The sequence below is a fragment of the Candida oxycetoniae genome (genome assembly GCF_023343755.2).
Source record: "Candida oxycetoniae strain CBS 10844 chromosome Unknown scaffold13, whole genome shotgun sequence".
Classification (NCBI taxonomy): Eukaryota; Fungi; Ascomycota; class Pichiomycetes; order Serinales; family Debaryomycetaceae; genus Lodderomyces; species Lodderomyces oxycetoniae.
This window is the reverse complement of record NW_026055409.1, coordinates 201909-221500: the sequence shown is the minus strand read 5'-3', so window position 1 is coordinate 221500 and position 19592 is coordinate 201909. Positions and strand designations below refer to the sequence as shown.

Sequence of the window (19592 nt, the reverse complement as noted above, 5' to 3'; positions counted from 1 at the left end):
AGCGAAAAAAAAAAAAAAAAGAAATTTAAAAACGGAGATTGATAGGTCATCTCATCTCATCTCATTATTGGATATGATCCTATGGTAATGGTATTGCCAATAAGATGGCATAGTACAAGTTTAAATTTTATTCAGCCGCCAAAGGTTATATATGGCTTTCATTCCGAGCAGAAGGAGCCCCGTTCTAGTCTTTATTTGACCAATTTCAAGAAAGTATGGGCCCAGGTTTTAAACCGCGAGGAAATGATTGCAAAAGCAAAAAGCTTAGGTATAGATGAGGTGAATAATAAGGTATTGGCCGAATTAGTGAATGCTATTGAGCCCCAAATGGCACTGAGGTTGTCGTTTGACCAGAAGGGGCCAATTATATTGGTTAAAGTTGATATTGGGGTAAATTGGACGTTTGATCTACAAGAGTTGAGTCCAACTGAGACTATTGAGTTTCTCGCAAAGTTGAATTACCAGCAATTTGCTAATACCTGTTTCTTAAATTTTCAAATATGCAAACTAAAATCAATCATTGATGTAAAGGACTCGTATGCAAGATTTGTGGCCACGAATTTCGAACAAAGCCATGGAAACCACTTACTTAAAACCTATAGGAAAAACAATATTGGCGATGCTGAGTCAATTGATACATTTGATCAAAGTGAATGGCAAGAAAAAGCAACTAACGAGTATCGGAAAAAGAGATTAGATGCAAAGTTTTCAAGAAATCAAATTTTGGACAAGAATATCGATGTTGCAATCTCAATACCATGGGAGTTTGCAAACGAAGGATTAGCATGCGAAAAGGAAGTTGTTGAGGATGTGGAAGAGGCGGACAGTCACAAACACAAGCAGAATTTTCCCAATTCATCACCTACAAGACCAAGACAAAGGATCGGCATGATGCTGGGCCTAAAAAGAAGCCAAGATGACAAAGCGCCGTCTTCTCCATCGCCAAAAAAAACTCGAAGAATTGGACAGCTATGATAAAAAATGGACCCATGCGAGTATATATATATATATATGTGTGTGTGTGTGTATGTGTATGTGCGTGTGTTTAGAGCAAGAGACCAAATCATTATGAAGGGAATAAGAGAAAACTTTGGCTAAGCTACTAATGCTGCCATTTTGTTCCACCTCTTAACCAATATCTCTAAAGCAGAAGTTTGAGTGTCATCCATCACCCCGTTATATATCACCATCAATGTTGCGCTCCAAAATGTCACAAATTTATTGACATCATTTTCCTCTGGTATATCAGTGTAAACTGGTTTTCTCTTAATATTTCGTCCGCTTCCTTCCTCTTCAAACGGCACAAACTTTCCTGGCATCGCTCGAAAGTATTGCTGAAAAACAGTCATCCAGAACCGTATAAGTAATTGACTGCAATCCCTTAATGATACCACATCTTCCTTATTATAATCTCTAACCAAGTCTAAATCCTCCTTAAACTCAACAACCATACAGCGATGTAAAGCAGATATTAGCACCGTTTTCATTTCATTATATAATGCAGTAAGTACTTCATCTTTTGAGTTGAAATTATCCACCAGTAAAACTTTATCTTCCCATTCTTTTGTTGACCTTAGTGGTTGGGTGGGCTCAGATTTCGCAGCAACTAAGTTCAATGGTATTCCATTCCCATCACTAACCACCTCAATTTTATCCCGCTTACCAAATCTTGCTACGTTTTCCTCGAGACATTTTTGAGCAATGAAAGCTGCATCTATATCATGCTGGTACATTATTGTCGACAAGTCATTCGCTAGGGCTTTTGAACTCAAATTCCTGTCGTCTGTCAAAAGCACTACCAAATTGGTTGAATACCGCTGCAGAAAATAGAGACAACAATCTAGTATAGAGTCATCCTTGATAGCATCTTTGTTAATCCTCTGACTTAGTTTCTGACCTTTGACAACTGACAGACTTTGCGCTAGTTCAGTAAATATCCAATCATTAGCTCGTTTCGCAAGAGCGCTTACATCTTTATTAGAACCGGATAATCCTGTATCCCCGCGACATCTCTTCAACCCATCGAGTTCATGTAGAACATAAAACGGTATCACGATCTTTAGTTGAAACTTCATGGATAAATTTTTCAACTCTTCAATGATATCCAAATGTGCAATAAAGAAATTAGAATCGACTATTAAAAACGATATATTTCCCCCAATAATTTCAAAGTCCGGTGATTGTTCCATAATCATAAGATCTGGGTCCTCATAGTTTATAGTATTACTTTGGGCAAAATCGTTGTTGTTACGTTTGAGAATAGAATGTATATGATTATCTTCTCCATCATCCATCATGTCTATATCTTCTTCTGGTTCCGGAACTATCAGAAAAGACGGCGGCACACTCCCGCAACACTGAACATGGTACTTTTTGTTTTCATTATCAGAACACTGACCGGCATATCGTGACTCTAATGGCATATGTTTCTTACAAAAGAAATGGCTTTCAATGATAACAAACTTGGTACAAAGATTTGATATTTTGAAAAAGAGTAAGTATGATACGCTACCAAATGGAAATTAAAGTGAAGAGTTTATTAATGGTGGTGGTGGTGGTGGTGATGATGATGGTGAAGGTGGTGAAGATGTCAGTGGCCATGGTACATAGAGGTAAGTGATTGTGGTGCTGCAACAAAAGACTTTGACTATAAAATTTCCAATATAAACTCAAACAAACTGACAAAAAGGCTGAGGAATATAATCACTATAATCATCCAAGTGATCCTATTTGTATTTTTTTCATTCATGCTATCAGTGACAATATCAACAAATTCAAGAAATACCTTACACCTATCGTTCAAGACTTGAACTCTTTGGTCAATTTCTAAATACTCGCGAACAGCTGTGTATAGTGGATGCAAAGCAGGTTCAAACGACCAAAAGAATTTGGGCGTATCCAAGATTGAGCTAGACAAATTGACATCGACTCGTAGTTTGAACAATTTTCCCGATTTTTTTAAAAGTTGATTTCTCTTGAGACCAATGCGACCAGTCAAAGCTAGTTTTTTAGGTAATTTGCTAATCAGATGTAAGATATTCACCATGCGACTTTCAAATAGTCCAAGTTTCGTCAGCTGAGCAATTGCATAGGACATCGTCAACTTTATCAAATGATCTCCCGAACGTAAAGTAATCATATCGTTGTAGATCCTCGGTCTATGGATTTGATTGTCGTACTCAAAATGGAACTCCTCGGTTTCAATATCCTCTTCATCAATAGGATTAATGAGCAAATCTTCGTCTGAAAATGCCAAATCTGCAAGAATATTCTTCTCGTGAATTTCAGAAAAGTTCCAAAAAACAATAATTCCATAGGAAAATACAAACATTTCAGCGTGATGCTTGGAAACATCTGATTGGGTACTGAGCGATGAGGAAGAGCTGTTGGTATCGGTGAATCTTCTTTTTTTCTTTTGCTTAGTAGAACCTTCTTCTTCTTCTTCTTCTTCTTCTTCCTCTTCTTCTTCTTCTGTGTCGTGCAGAGTTTGATCGCTTCCATTCGACCTATATTCATCGTCTCTATTTTCCAAAGGAGGAGCAAAAAATTGAGGTTCTGATGGATCAAAAGGGGTGTTGTTTTCGTAGTTTTCCACCTCGGGATCCATTGAGTAATTATTGGCATCTTCAGGTGTTTCAACTCCAGAATAGTATTCATATAAATGATCGGTTTGCTCTGACTTGATTATCATTTTTTCCATGTGCTTGCTCTTTGCTTGCAACTTTGATGAGTTGTTGGACTTGACTCTTAATCCATCGTTTCCCGGCAACAATGGTAATGCATATGGCACATACAATGCCTCATCATACAATCTTGGCTTCACTTCATGATTTTTTTTCAAAAATTTCGCAACATCAGACAAGCTGATTTCTTCACATATAAAGTATGCCGTCATGCGACTAAACTCCTGGGCACGTTTTTCCTTAGGCATGAGCTCTGCTCTAGATCGCATAATCTGCGCCAGTAAGTCGGCAGCGGCAGCGGCCTCTGACAGGGTCTGGGGCAGACTCAACTCTTGATTTAAAGGAGGCGACCCAGTATGATGGCGATCTGGTATTAATACTAATTTCTGAGATGTCTTGGATGTTCTAGGAGGTAAAGATTGAGAAAGCTTTGGAATACTCCTAATATTTCGCCTTGATTCTGTATTGGGAAAATTTGAATGGCGCGAGAGTGTTGACGAAAGTGATTGCTGTTGTGGTGGTGGTGGGGATGAAGACGACCTGCGCAGAGTATTATACCCCAATTGTTTAGAATACCCTAGCATTGGCGGCATTCTACTTTGACCTGACGGTATATCGCTCGAATTACTTAACAACTTGTCAACAGATATATCTGTGAACTTGTTCCTAAATGCTAGTCTCTTCAGAAGTGCAAGCTGGTGCTGCAGCTGCTCAAAGCTATAGCCCGACTGCGGTAGCAGCTGTTGTTGCAGCTGCTGCAACTGCTTTTGCAACTGTTGTTGTTGCTTCTTGAAATTCTGGCCAGCAAACGGTGCTCGTGCTCCTTTAACTTGGTGACTTCTCACATCGGTAACTAAAATTGATGGCGACCTCTTTGCTGTTGGTTTGTCCAAAGAGCTCGGTGACCCTTGTCTCGGCTTAGAATTCATTCTTTCCCCCCTTTACCAGGTGGTTGTATCCAAATCAGCTGTTCCTTCTGTAAACCAGCTCTTCTGTAAACTAGCTATTCCTTCTGTAAACCAGCTCTTTCTTCTGTAAACCAGCTCTTTCTTCTGTAAACCAGCTGTTCCTTCTGTAAACCAGCTGTTCCTTCTATAAACCAGCTGTTCCTTCTATAAACCAGCTCTTCCTTCTTCAAATCACTAGCACCAGAGTTATCAATTAAAAGAAAAATTGGGTTCCATTTGAAGATGAGACTGAAAAAAAAAAAAAGAGAAAAGAGGAATAACCAAAGACGAAGAAGAGGTGAATATTGACAAGAGAAAGAGTAGGTTATTAGGTTATTATTAGACCAAAGATGTCGTTCCAATTAAGTGTAGCTGGTAAGGCAGCAACTATTCCTTATCCTGCTTTAATAGCAGTGTTTTTCATCAATTCAAGCGATGTTGATGTATCAATTCCTGTTGAATTTATTGATGATAAATCTGTTGATTCCAAAACTGCCAACTTGGCAATGAAGCTCGTAACACCTGGTGGGGAGACTTTTATTGACCAATTAGATGCTTTAGACTATTTGGCACAAACTTTCCCAACTATCTTGTTGGAAAAAGCCAAGTCTCAGCCATGGGTTAAGCTTGCGTTAACAAAATTGTACAGTAAGAATTTTAAAGACTTGACATTAGACATGGAGAAGCTCGATGCTCACTTGAACTTTAGGTCGTATTTAGTGGGATTTGAAGTAACATTGGCCGATGTTGCTGTATGGGGTGTCTTGAGGGCTAACCCTCTCATGGCGTCGATTTTGAAGAATGAAGTATACCCAAACGTTTCGAGATGGTATAACTTTTTGGCAGAAAGTGACAATAGATTCGACAAGTCGGTTGCATTAATGACCAATTCCTTAAACGAATTAAGAAAAGCCGCTAAAGCTGCTAAAACAAATTCAAGCGGTGGTAAAAAGGAAACTCACAAGGCTAGTTTTGAGATTGATTTACCGGGCGCCGAGATTGGTAAAGTTGTTACCAGATTCCCACCAGAACCTTCTGGGTATTTGCATATTGGACACGCCAAGGCAGCTGTTTTAAATGAATATTTTGCTCATGCTTTCAAGGGCAAATTGATTATCAGATTCGATGATACCAATCCATCAAAAGAAAAAGTTGAGTTTCAGGACTCCATTATTGATGATTTGGCATTACTAGGAATCAAAGGCGATCAAGTAACTTATTCATCCGACTACTTTCAAAAGATGTACAAGTTGGCTATTGAATTGATCAAAGCTGGCAAGGCGTACTGTGATGACACTCCAACAGAGAAAATGAGAGAAGAAAGAATGGTTGGCGACCCATCAAGTAGAAGAGATAGGTCCATTGAGGAGAACTTGAGAATATTTACTGAGGAGATGAAAAATGGTACAGAGGAAGGGTTAAAAAACTGTTTGAGGGCCAAAATTGATTACAAGGCTTTGAACAAAGCATTGAGAGATCCTGTCATATACAGATGTAACTTGACCCCCCACCACAGAACTGGAACTGAATGGAAAATGTACCCCATTTATGACTTTTGTATGCCGGTTGTTGATTCAATTGAAGGGGTTACCCACGCATTGAGAACTAATGAGTACAGAGACCGTAACCCTCAATATGAATGGATCCAAAAGGCACTAAACTTGAGGCCAGTTGCAATTTGGGATTTTGGAAGAGTCAACTTTGTTAGGACTTTATTATCCAAGAGAAAGTTGCAATGGTTTGTTGACAAGAATTACGTTTCCAACTGGGACGATCCCAGATTTCCAACTATTAGAGGTGTGAGAAGAAGAGGAATGACTGTTGAAGGATTGAGAAACTTTATCATTTCACAAGGACCATCAAGGAATATCATCAATTTGGACTGGTCAGTTATCTGGGCATTGAACAAAAAAGTAATTGACCCTATTGCTCCAAGATTCACTGCTATTGATGCTGAAAATGTTGTTCCAGTTAAATTGTTGAATGGTCCAGAAAAACCATACTCGGAGCTTAAACCAAAACACAAGAAAAATCCTGAAGTTGGGGAGAAATCCGTCATCTTTGCCAGCCAAGTTCTTATTGACCAGGCTGATGCCGCCAGTTTGACTGAAGGCGAAGAAGTTACGTTTATGGACTGGGGTAATGTCATTATTAAAAAGGTTGTGAAAGAAAATGATATTGTTAAATCAATCGAAGCAAATTTGCATTTGGAAGGTGATTTCCGTAAGACTTCTAAAAAGCTTACTTGGTTGGCCGATACAAAGGATAAAATCGAGATTGATTTGGTTGATTTCGATCACTTGATTACTAAGGATAAATTAGATGAAGACGAAAATTTTGAAGATTTCCTTACACCACAAACTGAATTCCATACAAAGGCAATTGCCGACTTGAATGTGGCAAAACTCCAAGCTGGTGATATTATCCAATTTGAGAGAAAAGGTTACTACAGAGTGGATGTTCCATATAAAGAGGGCCAACCTGCTGTGTTATTTACAATCCCTGATGGAAAAACTGTTTCTAGATACGGTGCTAAAAAGTAGATTGGATCAGATCTGATCTGATAATAGCAAGATAAAGCTCTAGTTAGTTGACTCTTATTCTCTTGTCAAATATTGAGGAAATAACTCGAAACCTAGTTACAGTTACTTTTTTTCCCTCCCTTCTTTTTTAATACTCTTTTACCCCCACAACAATGAAAGCCATTGCCAGCCGTGTAGCTTCTCATAAGGTGGCTCTGGTCTATTTTGTACATCGAAAAACAAAGGTTTCAAACGAACTTCGCTGGGCTTGATATACTTTGTTTTGAAGAACAATTTCGCAAAAATAAACAAACCCAAACTTAATGGTATCACGAAATAGGCACTAAACAAAGTAGCGAAATTCCAATAACCATGAATAAAAGCAGGGAATCCGCCGGTCAATAAGAACAATATTGAAAAAAACAAAGAGTAGTAACCACAGTATTTTCCAATGGGGAAAGTGTAAGGTAAATCTTTTCTAGAATATCCTTGTGCTTTCATAGCTCGGGACATAGCAATATGGTTTATTGCAATAGCGATCCATGTTAGTAAAAGATCGGAAGAGCCAATGTTTTGAAACCACAGGAAAACTGTGGCTGCAGACTTGTTAACTGTCATGTAACCCAAGGGGAGAAAAGCACACGAGAACGCAACAGCAACATAGGGCAAACCGTGTCTGTTGACTTTTAAAAAAATTGAGGGTAGTTGCTTTTTGATAGCTAGGGCAAAGATGTTGCGGCTAGATTTGATTATACCCAAGTTTGCTGCACTCAAAGCAGACGTTAACACGACTGCATTGATTATGTGAGGCAAGACTTTGATACCGGCAAGGTTAACGGCTCTAACCCAAGGCGAACCAGAGGCTGTTCCATTAGGGTGGGCAATGATCTTATCGTTAGATGGAACAATCATTGAAAGGATAAATACCATAATGATATAAATCGAAAGAACTCTGGTCATGATTCTTTTACCGGCACGATAAATTGCTCTTCTTGGGTACTCGGTCTCGCCTGCCAACATGGTAATGTTCTGGAGGCCACCAAAAGCGTAAACAACCGAGCTTACGGCTTTCCAAAAACCTAAAAATTTGCCCAACGACCCAGAAGCATACTTTTCAGCAAATGGACCTGGTGTTTTCCAATAATGGAACCCCAATCGTTTTTGGTTTGGAGCACCGCCCAAATCAATGACCAACCCAACCAAAATCAATCCAGCACATAAGAGTAACTTTAATATGCCAAAAAAAAATTCAATTTCTCCATACCATCTCACCTTGTAAATGTTTGTAGCAACAATAAATAGTCCGAAAATAGTAATAAACACTGCTGGATTAATATCTGTCCAATATGTCATGATGACAGTTGTCGCTGTCAATTCCCCCGGTATAAGGGAATTGTAAGTACTACAAATTCCAAATACAAATCCTAGTGACTTGTCAATGAACTGTTCCGATTGTGCAACGTAAGAGCTAGTTGCTGGATAAAAACACGAGGTTTCCACCATACAAATCTGATTGGCAGCCACCACTGTTCCCACAAGAACATATGCAAGGATCATTCCAACTGGACCTGCAGTGGCCAAAGTACCTCCGCTTGAAAGAAAACTATAATAATAATAAAAAAAAAGAAAAAAGATTAATTGTTAATATTCACTAGTGTTTCTATTGTCTGATATTGGGAACTTTCTTTACATACATTCCCGTACCAAAGACTCCTACTAGGGAGATCATTCCAATTAAACGAGCATTTAAACTGGAGCTTAACCTATTTTCATGGTAGAAGATTTCATTCGATTCTTCAATATCTTGGTGGGAATAATCAAATAGCTCATTTTGAAATGACTCGCTAGTGAAACTGATCTGGTGATCCTCTTTCAGTTCTTGTTTTAACATTGTAATACAGGGGGGGGGGGGGGGAGGGGGGGCAGTGAACGGGGAGGAAGCCAGGGCTGGGTTGTGACTATTACAAATGGCAGTATCAATATCATTACATCTCGAGGTTTATTGCAATACTTTTATATGAATACAAATTTTTCAGTATTCTCAAAAAAGGTGGCTTTCTTATCAATAATAAATTTTTTGTAATTTAATCAATTAACCTTGGATTAACCGTTACGCTTATTGAGTTTTCCATCAAGTTTGGTACATTTCTAATTTGTGTAAAGTCAAAAGTAAAGATTTAAAAGGAAAAACAGTCGATAGTGTCGATAGTGTCAGTCAGTTAGTGCTGCTCGATAGTGGAGAAGATTAATGCGGACATTTTGACATGTTTTATTAATTTTGATAAGGCTAATCCTGTTTTTTTTTTTTTCTCACTCACAATTTGTTGGGAGGGGGGTGGCAGAGAAGGGCCCTTTTTTGATAGTCAAAAGCCACAAACATAACCCGTGTGTGCACTTTTTCAGCATCTGCAACTGTACATAATCTTTGCTCCCACAATAACTCGTTGTGGTTTCTTTTCAATCTCAATCTTGTATTGTCTCGTTTGACTGTGGCTGCGAAAAAAAAAACGCCTTTAATTTTTGTTTCGCTGTAAATTTCAAGATAAGCATATGGTAGCGGAGATCATAATGACAGATGGTTGCAGAAGCACAAAGTCAAAACTCCAATGCAGGAATATGTCTTTATGATGGAAGAGAGCGTGTCCATAGTAGCAACACTATCGACACTATCGAGTGACACTATCGAGTGACACTATCGAGTGACACTATCGAGTGACACTATCAAGCAAAGCGAGATAGTGGGGCACACTGGCTCTTGACAATATCGACATTATCGAGCGAAGAGAGATTATGGAGCACACTGGCTCTTAGCACTATTGACACTATCTCGCTTTGCTCTATAGTGGAGCACATTGGCTCTTGACGATATCGACACTATCTCGCTTTGCTCTATAGTGGAGCACACTAGCTCTCGGCGATATCGACATTATCTCGCCTCCCTCGATAGTGGTGGAGTATCGGTTTCTCAACAGCAGCTGGTATGAGCATTTTATCAAACCGGTGTAAACTATTTTTTTTTCCTCGATAGTGTCGATCGGTATCAGCTAGTGTGCTCCACTATCTCGCTCTGCTCGATAGTGGCGGTGTCGATAGTGGCGGTGCCGATAGTGTCGGTGCCGATAGTGTCGGTGCCGATAGTGTCGGTGGCAGCTAGTGCTCTCCACTATCTCGCTTCGCTCGATAGTGTCGCTACAAGTATTCAACAAAGCTATACTGTCGTTTAATGAAAGAATAGTAGCAATAATGCAAGGAGAAAAAAAAATTAAACCAAAAGAGATCTATAGTTATATAACCCAACAATTGAGTTTTATTTCCACTTGTTAATGAAAGCCAGGACAATATTGTCGCAATCTTTAGTCAGCGAAAATGGTGAATTCGTGTTTGTATTGTTGGTATCATCATGATTCGTACACTCACCATTACTTTCTTCAGCCAAGTGTTTGTTTTCTTTTTTGTATCCAACATGAGAGTCTCTAAAATGACGAAGATAATGCCCCAAAACAGATGATCTTGAAGTACAATTGACTTCTAGGATTTGCCAACACGTTGTGCATAAAACTCCTTCCCTTTCCAAAATATGAGCATTGGTCTTTCGTCTTTTTTTTTCTGGTTCATCGTATTCGCCCTTTTTGAATTTGTACAAACCGTGGTATTTGGGATCAGGAACAGCCTTACCATTGGTTAAAATACCGTGTTTGTAAGCCAAGTGATTTCCATAGGACGAGTTTTTGAGTCCAAAAAACTCAATTGATTCGCAGTAAGGGCAAAGACCAGCACGAGTTGCGTTATCGGGTTTTCCAAACTTGTCCAATTTCGTCAAGATATATTGAGACTCGTATGATGTTTTCTTAAAGTTGGCATTGGGAGAGAGGTTATAGGTTTTGCTAAAGTGAGTACGGAATATATCAACCAAGTAGTCTCGAAGGTACATTGTTCTTCGAACTCGACAAGTTTGGGAGTTAAAAAGCGGGTGGATCAATTTTTCAATCAATTGTAAACAATGCTTCGCATCGGGAATATTTGGTGAAGTTGTTGGTAGTTTTGCAGAGTATTCCTCATCAGCAACTGAGATGATTTCAAGCAGGGACAAATCAACATTAGTAGCTTCAAAAAAACTTTTATTGAAATTGTTATTGAACAAAGTTTCTCCCTTAGTTTTCTTTTTGACTTGTTTTGTGTTGTTGTTGCTGCTGCTGTTGTTGTTATTGGTTGCATCAGTCTTTCTCTTCCTTCTAGGGGTTGAAATACCTGATGAGGTGTTTGATTTATCCAAGGGTGAACTCAATGTTGATATGAAACTTAACGGATTCTGGTTGAATGATAGATGCAGCTGAGTATCTGATTTTAAAGAGCTTACTGATGATGATCTTTTTGTTGTCGTTGAACTAATAAAGGTTGACGCAGATGGCATATTTGTAATGGGATCCTTTAATTTTTCAGCACCAGCACCGGCACCACCCATACTTACACCCCCCACACCGGCATCTTCTTCTTTGCGGTTCATTTCCATCTTTTTCCATTCATCAACTATATTCATTAAATGAGCCGCATCTAGGTCAGGATGAACCAATGGTGAATTACTTGAAACCAAAGGGTCTACGTCGGTTTTGAGTTTCAATTTGCTCAATTTCACATCTTCAATGATATCATCATTTTTCACTTTTGCTGCTGTTACTTTTGTTGTTGCTGCTGCTCCTGCTGCTGCTGAACTCCTTTGAGTTTTAGTTTTCCATTCATCAATCTCCTTGCATGTCTCTTCAAACAATTCAATAACTTGATCATGAGTCAATTCAACAGGTTGAGAAGGGCTATTCAATTTGAAATTCTCATTACTACTATTTTCACTAATAAATCCACCGTCAATAGGAGCGTTTGAAGAGTCAAGTATGAACTTCATATATCCATAGGATTCCGGTGAAATGCTACTTGCAGTTGTTGCATTCAACTCTGGCTCGAACCTCTGCATGCTTGGTTCTTCGTCGTAATTATCAAGATCCTGTGAAACTGCATGATCCTGTGCAGCAATGCTGTGCTCGCTAATATTACCATACTCCTGAAATAATTGAACTAGATCATCAGGTATAACATTTGAAGTAATGGTTAGAAATGATTGGTTAGGAACAAGATTAATACCATTATATGTGTTTGTGCTTTCTTGAGGAGGTCTTTGAGATTGGCGCAGTAACGTTTCCGAAAAGTCTTCATTATAGTAATAGTTTGCATCACTTTGGCTAACAGGAGCAAACCTCTCCCTATCCTGCTGTTGCATGCCGATTCCATCATGAATGTCTCCACTCAATATATCAGCCAACAATGCCCGGTTATACATCACGTGTTGTGTCTGCTGCTGCTGCTGCTGCTGCTGCTGCTGCTGCTGGCTATTAGCACATTCTTGTTCCTGCAAATATGTAATATCCTGATCATCATTAAGTGGATATTGACTGTGGAAAGGTAGCAAAAAAGGTAATTGAGATGTTGGTTCATTGAGGGGAAACTGTTGGTTATGATTATGGTGGTTGTGGTTATGCTGCAATTGGGGAAATAAATCGTCATGAAATGGAAACTCAATGAAATTGTTACCACTAGTGGATCTTGTAGCCGGTACCGTTTCAGTATCAGATGAAGACATTCAAAAAAGAAAAAAAAAAAAAAAAAAAAAAAAAGGAAACGAAAGGGTCCAGTGAACAACAACCACCTGCTAAACACGAAAGCNAAAAAAAAAAAAAAAAAAAAAAAAAAAAAAAAAAAAAAAAAAAAAAAAGAAAGGAAACGAAAGGGTCCAGTGAACAACAACCACCTGCTAAACACGAAAGCTGCAAAATCCAAAGGCTAAACTATCTTGCGGGTGTTTTCTTTTTTGATTCTTGGTTGGTGAAACAAAGCATGAAGATGTCAAATGAAGTACGGTTATGTATTTTGCTCTGTAGTCTTTGTTTGTTCAAATGCTTTTTTTTAGAAAAAAATGTTAAAAAATAATAATAAAACCTCAAGACTGTGTTGAATAGAAGGTTCCTGGATAAAACTGCTGTAATTGAACATCTATCTTTGTAAATTTGGTTGGTTTTTGAATATTTAGGAAACTTTTGCAACTTTTTTTGTTTGTGTCAAAGTGTCATAGAAGCTTTTATTTTTTGTGTTTTGTAACAACACAAAATCATGCATAACATATTAAGCTTTTATCCGATATTAAAAAATGTTCTTCTGGTTCGTCTCGAGAGTTTATTAGCCACAAGTATTGCTTAGTGGCAAGTTTGGCTTTGTTATGCCATTGGTCACCACCATAGTGACTGGCTGAGGTGAGACCACCGGCGGACAATTCTAGTTACGACACTACCGAGTGGAGCGAGATAGTGGAGCATTATAACTATACAGGCACTGACTATCAGCCACTGACTATATAGGCACTGACTATACAGCCACTGACTATATAGGCACTGACTAGCAGGCACTGACTATACAGGCACTGACTACACTGACACCGAGTGTGCTCGATAATATTGATGAGAGCTAGTGTGCTCCACTATCTCGCTCTGCTCGATAGTGTCGCTATCTTGCTAAAGCATATATATAAATAATGTATAAGCAAAACATCGCCGTTCTATAAATCTCCATATCCTTCTTCATACAGATTCTTTTTAGTTTACACAATTTTTCGAAAAATCAAATTAAATAACGTATACAAGAATAGATTATAAACAAATTACAATTAAATGATATGAGGTTAAATTAGCATTAAAATGTGAAGTAAATCGTGGAGTTTTTTCTTCTTTTTTCACTTTTTCCTTTTGGATTCATTTTTTTTTTTTTCGGTTTTGGAACTTTTTAACGATAGCATATAAAAAGGATATCACTCGTGCCATTTTGGGACAAATCAAACATCATCATCAACAGTCAATGGACGTTTGTTAAAGGTGTTTTTCGTGCCATTTTGGGACAAATCAAACATCATCATCAACAGTCAATGGACGTTTGTTAAAGGTGTTTTTTTGCTTTCAAATTCTAGATTTCCTCAGGCTTGGCTCTTTTCACTCTAAAGAATCTGAATTTTGAAGCATCAGAAATGGGTTCTCCTTCACCTGCTACGACACCTCTATTTGCCGATTCGTCATAGTTTCCTTGTGCGTAATCGCCAGAACTTTCTTTTGCATATACATTTTGCTCTCCATTAACGCCATTTCTTTGGTCATAACCGGCTACACCAGTTCCAAATCTCTTTCTGTTGCCTCTCTTTGTTCCCCAAATTGCAACAATAGAAGTTGCTAAGCAAATAATCAAACAAGCAACAGCTGCCCATAAGATACCAAATGACTTGGCGCTCAATGTAGTGTGATAACCGGCTTTGTTAAATGCGTTTCTTCCTTTAACGTGGGCAGCGGTGATCAAACAAGCAGCGGTAATGGTGAATAATAATGAAAGGGAAGTCGAAATCGTAGAAATGGTACCGCCGATAACAAAACAGAAATTCAAAGGAATCGAGAAAAGTGCAACAACAACAAAGAACAACCCAATAAGAATAAATGCCCATCCACAGCGTGACAAGTAGTAGTAAGTGTCCCTATTATCTCTAAAGCTGCTTGGTAAATCTGGCGAATCTCCGAAATTGTCCCTTGGGGAGTACGGATAAGCTGCTTTAGAGCTGCCACAATTGGCATTATGGCCATTTTCAACTTGACAAGTTCTGTAAAAAGTCCATCTTGTACGATCACCTGGCGCCCCGCTCAAGCCTGAAGTATCAGTTTCTGACCAGTAAAATTTGCCCAACACCGAGGATGTTCCCGCTCCATTGATAATGGTAAGGATAAGTAGCAATGCCGACCCTAAAAGGAAGAAAAACGGAATAATTGTCAATATTCTCATGATTGAATCTCACTCTCTTTTCTTGTTGCTCTTTTGCTCTCTTTGGCTTTTTCGTTACTCTCTGTTAGCTGTTTTTGGCGATTATATAGTCTTGGTTGAAAGAGCCTCTTGATAATCTTAGCAATGGCTCTTATAAATGGCTCGATGAAGAAATAATGGACTCTTATATAACAACGAGTTTCACTTAAAATGAGTATACCTTTGCTTTCTCTCTATTTTTTTTTTCCCTTCTATATTAGCAATAAAGATTGCTGTTTATATATTGATGATTTTGTTTTTTGGTGCGAGGGGGAAGGGGGCGGTAGGGGGTTCGGCGGAGATTTAGGCTTAAAGGGCTGGAGTTTTAGGGCGCAGAAGCAGAAAAAATAAAAAAATAAATAAAAAAAAAAAAAAAAAAAAAAAAAAACCAAACAAAAAAAAAAAAAAAAAAAAAAAAAAAAAAAAAAAAAAAAAAAAAAAAAAAAAAAAAAAAAAAAAAAAAAAAAAAAAAAAAAAAAAAAAAAAAAAAAAAAAAAAAAAAAAAAAAAAAAAAAAAAAAAAAAAAAAAAAAAAAAAAAAAAAAAAAAAAAAAAAAAAAAAAAAAAAAAAAAAAAAAAAAAAAAAAAAAAAAAAAAAAAAAAAAAAAAAAAAAAAAAAAAAAAAAAAAAAAAAAAAAAAAAAAAAAAAAAAAAAAAAAAAAAAAAAAAAAAAAAAAAAAAAAAAAAAAAAAAAAAAAAAAAAAAAAAAAAAAAAAAAAAAAAAAAAAAAAAAAAAAAAAAAAAAAAAAAAAAAAAAAAAAAAAAAAAAAAAAAAAAAAAAAAAAAAAAAAAAAAAAAAAAAAAAAAAAAAAAAAAAAAAAAAAAAAAAAAAAAAAAAAAAAAAAAAAAAAAAAAAAAAAAAAAAAAAAAAAAAAAAAAAAAAAAAAAAAAAAAAAAAAAAAAAAAAAAAAAAAAAAAAAAAAAAAAAAAAAAAAAAAAAAAAAAAAAGCAGCCCAGGGCAACAAGGGAAAAAAGAAAACAAAGACGCAGCTTGATGTGTTAATACAATAAAGACCATTTCAAGTTTCAACTATAGACTTGTATACATAGACTTGTATGTAGATAGTCACTACAATTTGAAATAGGTGGAGGGTATGTAAATTGAAATAGGTGGAGGGTATGTAAATTGAAATAGGTGGAGGGTAGGTAAATTGAAATAGGTGGAGGGTAAGTAAGTAGCATCTTAGAAATACACGGATTTAATAGAAAGCCTTTTGTAGGCTATTGTACGGTTGTATATATGTATGTCATGTCATATTGGCTATTTGTTTCTTTGTATTTTAATTTGCTGGAAAATTCAAGGAACAATTACATTTTCAAGCGTCATTTACTTATTGCTAAGACTTGTAAGCTTAATAGCAAACAAGGAGATAATGATCATTAATATTGAATTCTGATTACAAAAAATAGCTCGTTTTTACCGGGGGGAGGGGGAGGGGGGAGAGGATAGCTATCATTTGGTCCAACTATATGGAGTCGAGTTAAAGGTTTACTTGACAATCTTATGAATGACAATATTATGTAGTTGATGCCTTTTGTTCAGCCTCATTACTAAAGTCATTTCAATAGCAATTGTAAATAAACAAAAGAAAGCAAAATTGGCAGTTTTTATTCTTTGTCCCAATTAGGATAGAAACTAAACATTTTTGATCAAATACGTCACTTGCTATTTAACGTAGACTTCTTAATAGGGTAATAGGTGAAAGCAAATCCACTAAAAGAGAATTCACTATTGAGCGAAGCGAGATAGTGTCGCCAATAGTATCTAATCTCTTGAATTCACTATTGAGCGAAGCGAGATAGTGTCGCCAATAGTATCTAATCTCTTGAATTCACTATTGAGCGAAGCGAGATAGTGTCGCTAATAGTATCTAATCTCTTGAATAATGGTCAGATCCCGGTAAATTCACTCTCTCGCTTTGCTCTAGTCTCGAGGTCATGTCCCAGTAAACTCTACCTTTCCCCTCCCCCTTAAATTGGACAAGCTTCTTTGTTTCTGCCCCAGAAAAAAAAATAGCATTGCAAAAAGCTACAGAGTGTTGCTCCACTATCTCGCTCTGCTCTATAGTCTCTCATTCATCTTGAGATGACTATAAATGCAGCCTCTTCTCTTCTTTCTTTCTCTGTCTCTCTCTATACATTTTTAGTTTCTTTTTTATTACACTGCATAAAAATACTTTAATGACATTAAACTCTCCTTGCAAATATAAAAGAGCAAATTTACAAGTTATATTCAACTAAATAGAAGCCTATTAGAATTAATGTAATACCTTACAACCTGAGTTGTTTGCCAAAAAAAAAATTATTTTTTTTTTAAAAAATTTATCCGATATTTGTACAAGTAGGATCTACATTATAGTAGTATTCCATTGTAATCTTCCTCTACAATGTTGTTATTTGTAATGTTCCTCTACAATGCTGTTATCTGTAATGTTCCTCTACAATGTCCCTATCTGCAATGTTCCTTTACGTGTTATTCCCCACCAAACATTTTTGCAAATGGCATTTTTTTTCCGTCTCAAGTTTTTTGTTTTTTTTCTAATTTTTTTTTTATCAAGGGTCTAAAACCACCAACATTTTCAATCAGATGTCAAATGAATACTAACCATAATCCGTTTATTTTCATTAGCTTTAACATATAGAGACTGTGAAATTTATAGGCTGTATTTATTTAAATTTGTCCAACAACAACTCATTTAACGTTTCCCCTCCCTCCCCTCTCCCTTACCTATCTCTTATGCCATCTTTGCCCAAATCTGGACTAGATTCCCATTGGTTTTCCATATCGCTAACCAATCTTCTTTATGAAATTTTCTTATTTTTTTATATAAATGATGTGCATACGCGCCTTTTCTCGTTGAAAAATTAACCGCTAAAAAAAAACCTTGTGTAAATTTTCTAGTTTAAAAAACATCCGAGATGCACATGGTGTCCTTGGCGAAGAGATAAAGTGATATAAACGCAGAGGCAAAATAAGAGAAAGATAGATAGAGAGAGAGAGAGAGAGAGATTTAGCAAGAAGAAGCATATACAAAGACAAAGTTAGACAAACACAGTGAGGAATACTGAAGAAGCTGGAGAACGTAAGTATTCGTAAGTCGCTGCTTCACGCACACGCACACCCCCACCTCTCTTGTATATAAGTTACAAAGATTCATTAAAGCATCTTCTCCCTTCTATACTTCATTCTCCCACCCCCCTTTACGTTTGAAATTAGTCAAGTAAAATTTGTCCCCTGCGGACCAACATTCCCCCTTAAACAGATACAAACAGATACTTGATAAAGAGCTTTTTAAGAAAGAGCTTCATAAGAAAGAGCTTTATAAGAAAGAGATGTCGACTATTGATCAGCAAGATATAGAGGAATTACAACACCTACCTAGAGTCGGCACCAAATACTTTAAAGCGTCATCAAAGCCCATATATGAAGGAGCAAATGGCATAGTTTTCAAGGGAACAGACGATTCACGTAAACAAACACTAGTAATTAAGCAAATCAAACACAAACCACATCAACCATTTAGGCAGTACCTAAATGTTGTATATCGAGAATACGAAAACATGCGACGGTGTAATCATAAAAGTATAATGCCGGTACTTGATCTTTGCAAGATTGACGCAACGGGAACTGATTCACAAAATATGGCTGGCTCCAAGCAACTACTGTCTCAAAATCTTGCTCTTGTCATCCCATACTATCCACGTGGCGATCTTCTAGATTTCCTCTCAAACCTAAGAAGATTCAATGTTGAAATAACGCCAAGTATCAAAGACTCATTGTTCAAACAGATTGTAAAGGGAGTAAACTACCTACATAGAAAGAACATTGCTCATCGAGATTTGAAGCCGGAAAACATCTTGATTGATAACAATGGAGAAGTAAAGATTTCGGATTTCGGATATAGTTTAAATTTGAATGAGGTTGAAGCAATTGGTAACTCATTCAAGATTGACCCACGTGAAATAGTATCAGGAACAAATAGCTTCAAAGCTCCAGAAGTATTTGATTTGGAACAAGAAATTCATCAAGATCGACTTAGTGTAAACCAATTCATAAAGTCATCACATAATTTTCAAGATTACAAGCTCGTAGATCTATGGGCATTAGGAATTAATTATTTTGTTATATACCTAATGAGATGTCCTTGGACTTCGGCAAATTCGCAGGATCCTAAAAACAAAACATTCCAGAGATATATCCGCAATTACCCAAAGTCTTCACAAGAATGGAAGAGTTTAATACTGGAGTTGAATAATAACAGATCAGTTAATGACTCTTCTGCACTTCAATTGTTCAAAAGATTGCATTATGATTCAAGGGATTGTATATTAAAGATTCTTAATCCTAATGCCCTTGAGAGATTAAATAGCGATCAATTGTTGGAAACGAAATGGTTGAGTCAAGTTTATGCTGATCCTAAAGATTTAATTAAATTGATGAAGTAAATGAATATTAGAATTTATATATTTATAAGGAAAACGACACTATCGACACTATCGACACTATCGACACTATCGAGCGAAGCGAGATAGTGGAGCAACACTAACTGCCATTGACACTATCGA

General features: G+C 36.8%; 7 protein-coding genes across 7 annotated transcripts; 3 read left to right on the top strand and 4 right to left on the bottom strand. All coding sequences in view use genetic code 12, as the record gives it.

The window, feature by feature from the left end:
* Positions 1-81: 81 nt before the first annotated feature.
* On the top strand, positions 82-975 carry KGF56_002102 (uncharacterized protein; the record flags this gene model as incomplete). Its single annotated transcript, XM_049323295.1, has 1 exon — positions 82-975. The coding sequence occupies one exon, from the start codon at positions 82-84 to the stop codon at positions 973-975; it is 894 nt and encodes a 297-aa protein (XP_049180891.1).
* Positions 976-1094: 119 nt separating this feature from the next.
* KGF56_002101 (uncharacterized protein) lies at positions 1095-4612 on the bottom strand (the record flags this gene model as incomplete). The annotated part of the gene is made up of 2 exons (XM_049323294.1): positions 1095-2429; positions 2786-4612. 2 exons carry the CDS (start codon positions 4610-4612, stop codon positions 1095-1097), a joined length of 3162 nt encoding a protein of 1053 aa, XP_049180890.1.
* A 368-nt stretch (positions 4613-4980) lies between these two features.
* On the top strand, positions 4981-7173 carry GUS1 (glutamate--tRNA ligase; the record flags this gene model as incomplete). The annotated part of the gene is made up of 1 exon (XM_049323293.1): positions 4981-7173. One exon carries the CDS (start codon positions 4981-4983, stop codon positions 7171-7173), a length of 2193 nt encoding a protein of 730 aa, XP_049180889.1.
* A 138-nt stretch (positions 7174-7311) lies between these two features.
* On the bottom strand, positions 7312-9043 carry KGF56_002099 (uncharacterized protein; the record flags this gene model as incomplete). Its single annotated transcript, XM_049323292.1, has 2 exons — positions 7312-8755; positions 8847-9043. 2 exons carry the CDS (start codon positions 9041-9043, stop codon positions 7312-7314), a joined length of 1641 nt encoding a protein of 546 aa, XP_049180888.1.
* Positions 9044-10459: 1416 nt separating this feature from the next.
* KGF56_002098 (uncharacterized protein) lies at positions 10460-12781 on the bottom strand (the record flags this gene model as incomplete). The annotated part of the gene is made up of 1 exon (XM_049323291.1): positions 10460-12781. The coding sequence occupies one exon, from the start codon at positions 12779-12781 to the stop codon at positions 10460-10462; it is 2322 nt and encodes a 773-aa protein (XP_049180887.1).
* Positions 12782-14151: 1370 nt separating this feature from the next.
* On the bottom strand, positions 14152-15009 carry FMP45 (Fmp45p; the record flags this gene model as incomplete). The annotated part of the gene is made up of 1 exon (XM_049323290.1): positions 14152-15009. The coding sequence occupies one exon, from the start codon at positions 15007-15009 to the stop codon at positions 14152-14154; it is 858 nt and encodes a 285-aa protein (XP_049180886.1).
* A 3350-nt stretch (positions 15010-18359) lies between these two features.
* Positions 18360-19472, top strand: KGF56_002096 (uncharacterized protein; the record flags this gene model as incomplete). Its single annotated transcript, XM_049323289.1, has 1 exon — positions 18360-19472. One exon carries the CDS (start codon positions 18360-18362, stop codon positions 19470-19472), a length of 1113 nt encoding a protein of 370 aa, XP_049180885.1.
* Positions 19473-19592: the final 120 nt, after the last annotated feature.